We start from the raw sequence: 13,812 nt of genomic DNA, 5'->3' as shown, positions 1-13,812 counted from the left end.
GGTCTGCAAGGCCTGCATTTCTAATGTTCATTCGTAATATGAATTCGTAATGTTCTTCCTTCTAATGAGGTAAGGAATACAACGCGATCGGGGCATGTGACAAGACACATAGGCACGACAATTTGGAATGCATTCCCAGAGTATATAAGGGAGTCAGAGAGTCTCCCACAGCTTAAGCACCGGTTAAAAATGCATTTTTTGAAAGATAAATGATCAGGATGATGAAGAGAAGCGTATTGAATGAGAGTGGGCTATCCATAATTTTTCAGGTCTGAGTAATTATTTGGAGTGGTGTATCTATATTTGTATGTGTATGTATTTATGTATGTATATGTATATGTATATATGCTAAAATCACCAATAACAAATCATCGAGCAATATATGTATATTTGTATGTGTATGTGTGTGTGTATGTATATGTGTATGTATATGTATTTATGTATGTATATGTATATATATTTATTATATGTGTATGTGTGTGTGTATATGTTTATATATCACTTTTTTTTTCTTTTTCTTCCTCTTCTTTTTTTTGTGTATTTAATGAGTTAGTATTATTGATGATTAAAGTAACATGAATGTAGTCGCTATTACAGACCAGAACGGCCTTTTTGTGACTAACTGATATGTATATGATATAAAGGTTTTAAAAAAAAGATTTACCTACCTTACCTACCTACCTATATGAGACTCCCTTCCTTGTGATATAGTTCAGGAGACTGATAGGTCGGTTTTTTGTGGGTTGCTTAGGGACTATTGTTTTGGTATTTATGGTTTATGATTTATATATATATATATATATATATATATATATATATATATATATATATATATATTATATATATATATATATATATATATATATATATATATATATATATATATATATATATATATATATATATATATATATATATATGTATATATATATACCGTAGTTTAAGTATGGAATAATAAATAATATTGTTGCTATATTAGATTAGTAAAGTACTGGGTCTCAAGTGGTGATGATTTTGCTTGTTTTTTGTTTTGTTTTTTAAGGAACCCACTGATAAGTGATTTGTTTTGTAGTTTCGGGAATGGCCACGCAAGCCATAAGGCTTTTTGGCAAAATTTTCTTTTTTGTATTTTTTAAAATAAATTCTCTCTCTCTAAAAAAAAGGTAAATAGAATGTGTATTTCGAAGAATTGGTTAAATTTTTATGTTTGCTTGTTTTCTTTATTGTCGCAAGTGCAACTTTTTTTTATTGTTGCAAATTTTTATTGTTGCATGTGGAACATGAGCTTTCGTTCTTCATGACAATAAAACGTGCATTTTTTCATTACCTGTAAGTACTTTCCCTATTAATTTTTCAACGTTCCTAGCTATAAATAATTCATTATTTAGCAACTGGTCAATTTCCTTTTGTCATTATACAGTTAATTTATTCTGAAAAAAAACTTTATCCTGGTTCACACTTAGTTCGTTATACATAGTCTTTGTAATCTTAATAGTTTCTCTGTAACTGTGGGCTAAACCTGTGCTTTTAATAATTAACTAGAAGAAATGCCCTGTGGACCATACAGTATCATCAATTGGGGGGAGGGGAGGGGGCATGCGTCCTCATAGATTGTGTCCCCTCCTCAAAGATTTGGAAAAATCCTTTGCGGGGGAGGGGAGTAGTTTTTAATCGAAAATGACTTATGGTATTTTTCCGATAAAAGAACGTATTAACCCCTCCCCTTAGGTTTAAAAAAATGTAGTTTGCTCTCCCACCTAATTTTTAAGGGAATTGGTACCACTGGAGCCACAGGTGTCAAAAAGAAAAACGGAAATATCTTATTATGAATAATGATTTTGCTTCTAAAAAAAAACTTTCAACTATGAAGGGTCACAAAAAGATTATCCTTCCCTTACTAAAAACCCTGATGTCCCCATCCCCCCTCTCCACAGTCAAAAAATTTGAACTGCAACCTGCACAAATGGAACCTGCAGTATCGGAGGCACCGTTGTAACGTTGTGAAGAGTAACCCTAGTGAAGAATCATGCTCCTCTGATGTGTTATTTTTCCCTGGCTACTGGGTATGAACGGGAAGGAGGATCCTAGAAATATGGGAGGGGGTTCATTCGATTGGAAATCAAAAGTTTTAGTGCCGCTTTTAAGGGTCGAAAGTAATTTGAGCGGAACTTGTCCTGTCTATGTCTCTTTTTTGCTACTCGGCTCCTTGGAACACCCCAAGACATCCGATTAGAACTTGCAAATTACCATTTTATCAAAATATTTGAGGGGTCTAATAAATATGCCTTTGGAGATGACGCAATCCCCACAGCCCCTTGGATAAGTGCCCTGAATTATGTAAACTGTCTATTGCTTACAGATAAGCTTTATAGTAAACGCATCCGTGATCTGCCTTCTGGCAAAAAATATAAAATTCCACATTTTTATAGATAGGAGCTTGAAACTTCTACAGTAGGGTTCTCTGATACGCTGAATCTGATGGTGTGATTTTCGTTAAGATTCTGTGACTTTTGGGGGTGTTTCCCCCTATTTTCTAAAATAACGCAAATTTTCTCAGGCTCGTAACTTTTGATGGGTAAGACTAAACTTGATGAAACTTCTATATTTAAAATCAGCACTAAAATGCGATTCTTTTGATGTAGCTATTGGTACCAAAATTCCATTTTTTAGAGTTTTGGTTACTATTGAGCCGGGTCGCTCCTTACTACAGTTCGTTACCACGAACTGTTTGATACTGGAGTGCTTTAAAATTGGGCCCAAAAAAGGGCTAACAGACTTTTTTCTGCTTTGCTTAAACTTAAGACGAAAAGGCTGGCAACTTAAAACTGCAAGATATGTTGATAATGCAAGTCAGGTACTTTGATATATTTAATTTATAGTGTGAAAAATGTAATTTTTCCTTTTTTATTAATTATTTTCTGAGATTAGGAGCCCTGTGCTACCCAATTTCAGGGGGTAATTGCTCCTCCCTCCTTGTGTGCACATGTTTGTGAATGAACTGTTTGATTCAATTTAACCTTTATAGTTTTTGTGAACTTTTTCCCTAAATAACGCATCAAATCCTCACATTGATGAGTGAGGTCCAATTTTTACTCCCACAAATGTGATATTTAAAAACCGAAAGATACTTTTTTTTGCAATAATAGATTTATCGGATTTAGGAGCTGGTATCTGGCAACTGACTTCATGCGCAGAATATAACTACAAATATTTGCAAAAAGAATAGTTTCAATTTAATAAGAAACGATTTTATCGGCCACCCATGTTTAAGTGTGCTTTCACTTCGATTATTTTTTTTTCTAATAAAATGCACACTTAGCTAGTATGCCAATTTAGTACTGAAGAGTGATGTTAGATGGCAGGCAATTTTTTTTTCCAAATTTTTTTCAGGTCCCGTTTCAAACAATTTCTTTTACCGCCTCAGTTGTACACTAATATAAGACTTTTAATGCTAGTACCAAATTCATGTTGAAAGGAGTTATCACCACTGGGATAGAAGTCATTCTGGACATAGTTTAGTGTGTATATCAATCTGTTTGTGGTACCGAACTTTAAGTAAGGAGCGATGCGGCCCAATTGTAACCGAAACTCTAAGAAACAGAGTCTTGATAACAAAGGATACATCAAAAGAATTGGATTTTAATTTCAAAATATATAAAATACATCAAGTTCAATGTTGCCCATGAAAGTTTACGAGCCTGAAAAAAATTGCCCCATTTTTGGAAAGGGGGGAAACATCCCCGAAACAATAAGCAATCTTAATGATAATCACACCTTCAGATTCAGCATATCAGAGAACTCTGCCGCAAAGGTTTCAAGATCCTATATACAAAGATGTTCCCAGTCATTCTAGAAGACCGTGACTGGGCTTATTTTATCGGAAATCAGAACTTCTAATGCCCTTTTTAAGTGACCAAAAATATTGGAAGTAAGGGCTCTAAGCTATGAATTTTGTCTATGTATTGGCTATTGGGAAGTGCACAGACAATTTTTGGGGAGGGTTTTTCTGGTGAGGTGGGGTTTACGTTCGAGGATCTTTCCATGGTGGAATGATTCGGGGGGGGGGAGGAAATTTTCCATCGAGGGGGTGCTGGACTTCTCGGCATTATTTGAAAAAGATCAGAAATTAAATGAAAAAAAGATTTTTCCAACTGAAAGTAAGAAGAAACTTTAAAACTTAAAACAAACAGAGATTATTACGTATATCAGGAGGTTGTCCCCTCCTCAATACCTCGCTCTTTACTTTTTTTAGAACTTTTAAAAGAGTTTATTATTCCAACTAAACGGCGCTTGTTCTTCATGGGTCATTCTTAAATTATTGAAACAAAAGTTCAAACTTTAGCGTAATAGCAAGGTATTGAGAAGGGTACAACCCTCTTGTATAACGTAATAATTTTTGTTCATTTCAAGTTTAATGTTGCTTCTTACTTTCAGTCGAAAAAACTTGTTTTTTTTTATTTAATAACTACATAGATGGGTAGTTGTTTGTGTTAAATAACTTAATTTGCCCGATTACGATTTAGGGATACTGGATTGATCTAGGTGTTAAGAAACACACGCCTCAGGAAAGCTTTGTTTTCCTAATTGTAATGCTTTTTGCTGATTTTTGACAAAATTACAAATTTGCAGTTTAGGAAGTTAATTTGGCAGTTTTTTTTTTTTTTTTTTTTCTAAAAAAATTCCAATGAATGAAAATGAAAGCATACAAACTTAAGCAAAAAACTCAGCACCACACCAGCGCTTTGCGTGAAGTTTAGTATTTTTAGCTTTCTGGGCTGAAGTTTTCTTTTTGCAGGGCTACGTTCTCAGTTCGATTGAGGGCCGAGTTGCTGTTGAATATTTTGATGTGAGCCCTGAAGTGCAGAAGAAGAAATATGCCTTCAAGTGCCATAGAATTAAGGAAGGAGATAAAAAAGAAGAAATATATCCTGTAAACGCGATAAGGTACCCCCCTTCTTCTTTCCTTTCTTTTCTCCTTCTGCTTTCAACCCTCTTGGTTTGTTTTTAGTAGTTAAATTCGTAATCGTAGATCTGAATATAAAAATTCGTCAAGTCTCAAAATGTACAATTTTCAAGTACATTTGTACACCAGCCTTCTATGCACCCTATTTTGGACACGATGGTGCCAAATTGGCACACTACGTATTTTAACATCTAAAGTTCAATGTGCGATAATAAGTTATGTAGCACAATTTTGGGTATTTGAGACAGCAGAGTCTCAGTGTGAAGTGTGCACATTGACATGACATGGATGTCAAGTGTGCACTCTGACATCAAACCCATACGTTAAGGGTAGCACAGTTTTGGGTGTTTGGAACAGCAGAGGTCATTGGATGGATGTGAAGTGCGCACTCTGACATCAAACCCATACGTTAAGGGTAGCACAGTTTCGGGTGTTTGGAACAGCAGAGGTCATTGGATGGATGTGAAGTGCGCACTCTGACATCAAACCCATACGTTAAGGGTAGCACAGTTTCGGGTGTTTGGAACAGCAGAGGTGATTGGATGGATGTGAAGTTCGCACTCTGACATCAAACCCATACGTTAAGGGTAGCACAGTTTTGGGTGTTAATGCACAGTTAATGTTTTCAAACCCATACATTAAGGGTGTCAACCCCATCAAACCCATACCTTAAGGGTGTCCCAAAAGCTGGTTTGAAAAGCTGGATCACGGACCTACTTTGGTCCATTAATTATACACTTTGAATCCTTGTACGATCTGGTTCAGACAGGATGCAGGTTGCCTGCCTTATCATTAATAAGTTGCTGAGGTTGGAGGGGCTATTATGGTCGCCTACTAGCGTAATAGCCTCGCCTGCGTTTTGTGACAAATTGTGACCACTTTTTCGACCAAAACTAAACAACAAATTATTTTTTGTAGCACAATTTTAGTATTTTACGTAATTTTCCATTTCACAGAATAAACTAAAAACAAACAACCTTTTATTTCCGCTTATGTGTTCAATTTCTCAGAATCTTGTTCTGAATAAAAATTTTAAATGTTGAATTTCTAATGAGTCTAATTTAGTTACTTTGTAAATTTAATTTAGTAATTAACTATGACCTTAATTTATTATATTTAATTTAGTCAATATATATTACCATTTAACTATTTAAAAAATTAAATATTTAACTTATTTGAATTTAAAAATTAAATATTTTATCATGGAACTTCTAGTTTGAAATTTGTGGAGATTTCTTTGTTTTCTCGCTTTTGACGAAAATCTGTTTCTTATGCTTACACTTACTAGAGAATATAGCAGTTTGGAAAGTTTCGAAAAAATGTAACTCGAGAAGACAAAAGAATGAGGCCATACCGAATTGCACCATGCATTTTAGATTAAACTATACAATATCCAGATGTTTTGCATTATACCAGAATCTTTAAATTATCCTAAAAATGGTACAATCGTACAGCATTGGCAACAACTCAGCAAACGGTTTTTTTGTTTTGAGTTTGAAAATGTCCTATTCGAAATTTTAGTGTAGCAGTGATGATATTAATAAAAAAAAATTTTGAGGGGGGAGGGGGAATAACATAAACAAATAAATTTTATTTGATAATGAAGTTGAAGAAGTGCTCAGAAATTCAAGAAAACTTAGGATTTCTTAGAGGGGGAGACGAAAAACTCGCCTTGCATTCGTTTCTGATTGTTGATGAATTTTTTCTGGCTTTTCGCTTCTTTGATGGATTCTTTATATTTGGAGTTTTTATTGGAAAATATAACAAATTTTAGATTGTCTCCTTTAAAATCCTTTGTATTGCTCAATTGATTTAGTATTCCTCTGATCAATCTAATTATCATCTTTGTAACTCGAATCATATCAGAATTCTTCTATTTTATCCGCAAGGTTTGACTTATTCCTCTGGCTTCGTGCTATATTGTTGGGAATATGTTGCCTGAAATGGCTCGAAGACGTTATTTCCAAATGACCTCCAAAAATAATGTTACTGTTAGGTTTTGGTTTCATTTTTTTTTTCTTGGGGTAGGTGTATTCAGGATAGGGTGGAGCTTGTTTAGTTCATGTTGGTAGTTGTTGTTTTATCCTAGGCCATTTGTGATCCATTTTGTTTTCGTTTTGAGTTATTTTTAAGTAATATATCCCCCCCCCTCTGTTGCAGGCCAAGGAGCCTCTGTGGGGACAAGTATCATGCTATGAATAAAACATCACCTCTAACGATCTAAGTAAAAATTTTGAAAAAAAAAACTTTAAAAAGGTTAGAAAATCATTTGAACTTGAGAGTTTTAAGCACTAGTCATATGTACAAACCATCGGTAGCATGCAAAATTTAGTAGTCGGGTGTATATAATCACATTAAAAGGAGTTGATATTACTAATTCAAAAATTTGAGGAGTTTGAATCCGTACCAGTAATAGGCTGAATCCACAACCCACGTTTTAGTTAGGGTAGAGTGACTGAAACACTTATGTTCTTGCAAATATATTTGAGTCTTATTTAATAATTATGTTCATATCAATTCTTACTTAACCAATTAAACTAATTAAGTTACATAATTTAATTATTTACATTAATTAATTAAAATGTTTAATAAATTGATAATTATTGTCAATATTAAATAATTATGTCTTATTAAGAAGTAATTATTTCATAACTAACTTTGTAAATAGTAACTTCTTATTAATATTTTCCTCAGTTTTAATGAAAAATACAGCACTTTTGCTACTGGTGGCTCTGATGGCTTTGTCAATATTTGGGATGGTGCCAACAAAAAGCGACTATGCCAGTTTCATCGATATCCTACTGGAATAACTTCTCTGTCATTTAGTTCACAAGGTAATAGTTTTCTATATTTAAGTAAATTTAAAAAGAACTGAGAGGAGACAAAGGGAGATAGAAGCACATTTTTGCCTATCCATTACCCTCTGGTAGTATAACGCTACGAGCTTGCGATTAAGTACATCCTACAATTAATGAATCCCCTCTCCCATTAAAAAACATTGTTGGTTTTTACTTTATTTTGAATTAAAATATCTCTGAAATTTGATTCGTCGACGTGCTTCAAATTTAACGTAATTTTTTTTTACGTTTTGTTGCTGCAAAATCTTTCGCCATGATAGGTCACACACCCGCTGAATGATATATGTAACTGAATAGTTAAAAACACACCAATTAGCACTGAACAGTAAATGGAACTTAAAAAAATTTACCTTAATTCGTGAGAACTCGTCCTGCTATCTAGTGTCAAAAATCAACCAACGACATATTTCATGCCGAAAGGGCTGTAATGGTCAGTGATGGCTTGGTACTGCAACGAGTTGTCTGTAGTTTCAGCAATAGTGGTTCAATCAAGAGGTATATTATCATAATCTTAATTTTTTTAATTTCTTTGCTTTTGGCTACATAATATCTGTCTTTTATAATTTTTCATTGATTATTTATTCAGATCTTAATTTTGCAATTCGATTCACGAGATCGGGACAACCGTTGCCTCTGGTAGTATAACGCTACGAGCTTGCGATTAAGTACATCCTACAATTATTGAGTCCCCCTCTCCTCCCAAAAAAAAAATATTTAATAAATACGCTTAGCGTTTGGTTATAACACTTAGAAATGCACTAATAATTTTCTTCTTCTTTCTCACTTGCTCAAAAAATATTGTTGGTTTGAAATATCTCTGAAATTTGATTCGTGAACAATCAAACCTTGTTTAGGAGGATATGGTGCCTTAAATCATTTTGCAAGCGTCGGCTGAGCGTCACAAAGACATTGGGCCCATTAGTAATCTCTCCCAAGGGACCAGCCATCGCTGAGAGCTATTGAGAATCAGTGATTTGACTATGAAATTTGGTAGAAACAACAGTGAAATTTTACGTCTCTTTTGTCAACAAGCTTGTCAGTCAAAGGCGGTTGTTCATCACAGAAAGCTGCTAAACTGTTCGAATATTATTTCTTCTTATCTGATTTTTAGTGTTTTCCTTGCAGGTATGCTAGAACATTTTTAGGAATAGCACTTTTCTGAACCTGAAATAGAAAATTCTGCTCCATTTAATCAAAAAAAACAAAATTCATACTTTCTCATAAGTTAAATTTATTTAAAGTGACTACGTCTATATCTAACGCAAATCAAGAGAAGTTGGGGGGATTTTTCTAAAGATTTTGAAAATTAGTCGTTGGCTTTTGCTTTCCTGTTATTTATTCAGATGTTTGTACCCAAGCTCTACAAGTTATGACAAATCGATTCTACGTAGTTTAGGCACAAAAACTAAAAAATTTTGCAATTGAAGAGATTGGGTGATTTTTTTAAGGTATTGTACGCTTAACAAAACGTATTTTGGCAACGGAATATAAGATTTGCCTTGCCAACAGCAAAATTGATGTGTTATTCATATTTATTTGCAGAATTACAACAAATTCATTTACTATAGATTGTCTAAATACGAATCTCTTTTGAGTATATCTTCTGTTACCTGTTAGTTGTTTCAGTGCGAATATGCATTTTTTTTTTTTTTTTTTTTTTTTTTTTTTTTTAGGGTACTTTTATTCAATTTTTTTTTCTTTCACCGAAAAGGTTCATAGCGAAAATGTTGCTTCTTCTTCAAACTTTTGTTCACCGGCCGAAGAATCTCCTCGGATTGGTGCTATTGCCGTTTTTTTTGTTGCATTGCCTGTTCAGCATTGTTAAGGTGCTTGGTGCCTCTAACGGCTATTCCGGAATTTTCACCCTGTGTCACTTATACCCTTTCATGGCAAACATTTTTTTTTGCTGTACAAAGTCGTATAAAGTGGCAACTTGCTAGGGTCTGATCTGATAAAAAATGCTTAAAACTTAAATAGACCTATAAAAGGCTGTAGATCTAACACTCTGGGTTCGAAATGGGCATTTACGATTGTCAGTCCAATAAGATCATATTACCGAAAAACTTTTTTTTTTATTTTAGACAGTTGAGCGATGAAGATATGTGGGGTCCAGGCTGTATTCAAAGGAGGCGCCAGGGGGTTTGACCCCCCATCTGTAATATTTGTCCGAATCGTAAAACGTAATAAAAATGCTCTCTGAACCCCCCCCCCCTCCCTGAACAAAAATAATGGATATAGCCCTGTCTGGGACATGAAGTTCCGGGCTGTTTGTGCAGCCACATTAATTTTTGCAATTTGTTCTGTTATGAAAATATAACGGTGGTTCTAGGTCTAAAAAACCTTTATTTCATACCAAACGTAACAGCATGAAAAATGGAATGTAATAGGCACTTTAATTCACAATAAATAGCGAGAATGTTCTATCTAAATTAAACATTTCATAAGCAGAACTGGAGGGCAATTGGAGTGATCGCATTACCGTGAAGTGAACAATTTTTTTTTTTTAATTTAAAATAAATTATTTTTGACGATGAGGGATGAAATATGAATTATTCAAATTACCAAAAATATATTTATTTTAAGCTTGCATTGCTGGATGGGATTTATTAATGCATTTATTATTATGTAATATATACTTATTTAATATAGAAAACTGATACCCGTAAATGATCATCTCAAAGTTATTGAATTCAATCGGGATGGTCCTATATTAGAGGGATTTTCGACTAGGTACTTGAACTACTTTATGTGCATAAACTACTATGCATGTATATTTTATTTAAATATTTAATATATAGTGAGGGCCCCGCAAAAAAACCATCCAATCGGGCCCTTCACCTATTCGATCCGGTTCTGTTCATATACGCTTTTGGGGAAAATAAAGATTCAACTTTATTCGGAATAACGAGGTAATTAAGCGTTTGTATTTGAATAATTAACCAGTTTTAAATTTAACTGTATAGCAATTAAAGAAGATGGATTATACTAGAAAATAACTGGAAATTAGCATTCTTAGAAATTGAATGGATAGATCAATTAATTAAAACAATTAATCTTATTTAATCGGTTAAATATAATAAGACAGCCAACTCTTTGTGGCTGGTGAACGAAAAAGGATGACTTTAAGGATAATCTTAACCCACTAATTTATCAAGAGACTTTTTTCAAACTCCCTTTTGTTGTAACCATTTGTTTATTTAAATTAGCACACAGTATGGTAATTTGTAAGAAAATAGGTTTTTTGTCATAAAAAAAGAAAAAATTAGATGGCAATAAGGGCAAAAGGGCAATAATGGAAAAAATCAGCTTTTCTGAAAGATTAAAAAATTCGTATAAATTACCGAGACAACGTTTACGTAAAGGTGAACGAAAAAGAAAATTATAACTTATATAAAGTAAGTTCCGAAATATAACTATCTTAATCTGTGGTTTGACTATCTTATAGTTAAATATATAGATAAATATGATTATATTATTATAGATTTGTAACTTAACTATTCAATATATAATTAATTAGCTATAATAAATATGATATATAATAACTATAACAATATTATTATTTAATGTAATAATAAAATATAATGTAAATATGATTTAACTGTCTTATACTCTCGATAAGAATTGAACAAAGTTAATGCGAAAAGTAGTTTGTTAAACTCTTATTTAACTTTAATTAAATTTCTGTTTCTTTAAACTTTGTTATATTTTAAGTTAAATTTAAAATATAGCTTTGTATTATTCCTCAGCTTTTAATTTCCACTTGGCAACAAAAAAAAATGTTAAATTTATTTTTTGCACGTTTTTAGAAGAAGTGGTTTTAAATCATCCTATCCCAAAGTGATCAAATTAAAATGTCATTGTCTTCCTTTAACTTTTGATAATTTAAGGAAGAAGGGGAATTTTAGAATCTTCTTTTTAAATAGATCATTAAGGAATTAAAGAAGAAGATGAAGGTAACTCGTACGAAATCAGTTTTTGATTGGCTAATGTGTTATAACTTAATAGCTATGCATGATAGACGCTAATGTTTGGGTAGTTAGTATCAATAAATCTTAATTCTTATAGAAAAAGTCTTTAAAATCAATATACTTCCTTTTATTTGTTCACCAAAACTAGAGTTAAAATAAGTAGGAAGTATGAGCCATGGCAGGTTTAAGTACCAAGAACAGTGAAAAGGAAATCTGATTGTTTAGTATAGGGGCATTAACTGGGCAGAGGTCTAGATTACGGGCTATTGAGAAGGATATATGTTAAGAAAACGATTCTTATTTCGTAACACACAGAATAATTGTACCTAAGCTCCTGTATCCTCCCCCACCCAATGTACAAATATATATTCCAAATTGCGTTCCGACACCCATCACTCTTGATTATCCGGTTCTTTTTTCGTCACACTTGATTCAATTTACAGGTACATGGGTTGAGACAGGAGAGACGCATTAAGGGGATACACGGAAAATATATAATGGGCCTATGTACTTGCGACGGGGGTAAAGTATAGAGGAGCTACTTGCAAATTGTGTTAGCTACAATCTGTATATCATGAAGTAAGAATCGTCTTCTAAACATATTTTCTTTTCAATAGTCCATAATTTAGACCTTTACCGCTCCTTTTTTACTGTTCAGTGAAACTGGAGTTAATACAAAATATCCGGGCCACGTAGATTAAAATACAAAGGACATTGAAAGTCTTTAAAATATTAAGTACAACTACGGTAGTAGTTGTGCATCAATGGCAGGTTAATATATTGTTTATTTTTTAATTTCTTTTTAACTTTACAGTGTAGTCTAAAAATTATAGACAAGGTAATAAGCAACCTTTTGGGGCTCCATTTGAGGCTCATAGTAGAATTTGCCCCAGAACCAACTAATGAGTTTAGAAAGAGTATAAGGAAAATTAGTAGCAATACTCAGAATTAAATTATAGAAGGTCAGTAAAGCACCAAGCAAAGAGTATGGGTAAGAGTGGAAACTGGCGCTGAAAAAAAAAAACAAACTTTCTAGCGTTTGATGACACTTGGCATCTTTCCAAGCTTTGTAATCGTTTTTCTGTTTGGTACTGCGATTAGACACTCATTATTACATTAAGTTTACCAACTAGACTAATTAAATTCATCATTTCTATTCTTACACTGAAAAAAGCCAAACACTAGATGGCTTTCTTGGTTGACACTAGCGCCAATTCCTACTCTTGTAAGTTACCAATATTCTTTGGTACCAAGGACATTGTAAAGTGAGATGGATTGTTTAATGTCGGTACATTAACAAACGGTGGTACTAGTACATTTTTATTATATTAGGAAACGTGTCGAAACCCGTGTTATTTTACCCGTGTATATTAGAAAACGTGTTATACCTTCCTTTTATCTGCTCAGCCTAATTTGATTTAAGAGAAAATAGTAAGGAGGGGTGATGACGAATTAAGGAGGGTGCTCTTTGAAAAGCTTTGTTTTTCATAACCATGTTAGTCTTTGTTCTACAGATACTGACTCAATTTTCGTCTCAATGATGGCTGGTCCTCTTCCTCGTATGAAGTAAATGTGTCTCTAAGAATCGAATATACCTTCCTTTTCGCCCCGCCTTACTAAAATTATGCAGATTTTCTTATGCTAAGAATCTTTTATTTTTAAACTTTATGAATTTTATACCCTTAAAAGGGTGTATTCAGGATTTTGATTCTTTTCCTCCGAGGGGGGAAGGGTCCAAAAAAATGCATCAAAATTTGTTTGGATTCATTTTTGTTTCGTTTTTACGAGTTGTACAACTTTTTTTTTGGGTTGGAGTAGGGTTTGCACCCGGTAACCCTGCCCCTCGGATACACCTTGAACTCTTTGTATTAATTAGAATATGCATAAAGCAAGCAAATTATTTTAATGTAGGGTTAGATTAGGGCTAATTTGGGCTAGATCCATTCCTGAAAGTTCTGTTCCCTTAGTTATAATTTTTATAATGTTGTAATTCGCCGAGTCTGGATAAAAGAAATGCTTGTGG

At 33.2% G+C, this 13,812-nt stretch overlaps 1 protein-coding gene across 1 annotated transcript in view; it reads left to right on the top strand.

Moving 5' to 3' along the window:
- Positions 1-13,812, top strand: part of LOC136024743 (mitotic checkpoint protein BUB3-like) — a 58,466-nt gene that overhangs the window by 38,093 nt on the left and 6,561 nt on the right. The window contains exons 4-5 of the mRNA XM_065700181.1: positions 4,796-4,944; positions 7,658-7,797. Of these exons, the coding sequence (XP_065556253.1) occupies positions 4,796-4,944; positions 7,658-7,797 (289 nt within the window). The remainder of the gene's footprint in view (positions 1-4,795; positions 4,945-7,657; positions 7,798-13,812) is intronic.

Source organism: Artemia franciscana, chromosome 3 (genome assembly GCF_032884065.1).
Source record: "Artemia franciscana chromosome 3, ASM3288406v1, whole genome shotgun sequence".
NCBI classification, from domain to species: Eukaryota; Metazoa; Arthropoda; class Branchiopoda; order Anostraca; family Artemiidae; genus Artemia; species Artemia franciscana.
The sequence above is the reverse complement of the archived record's forward strand: the minus strand, read 5'-3'. Positions and strand labels throughout refer to the sequence as shown.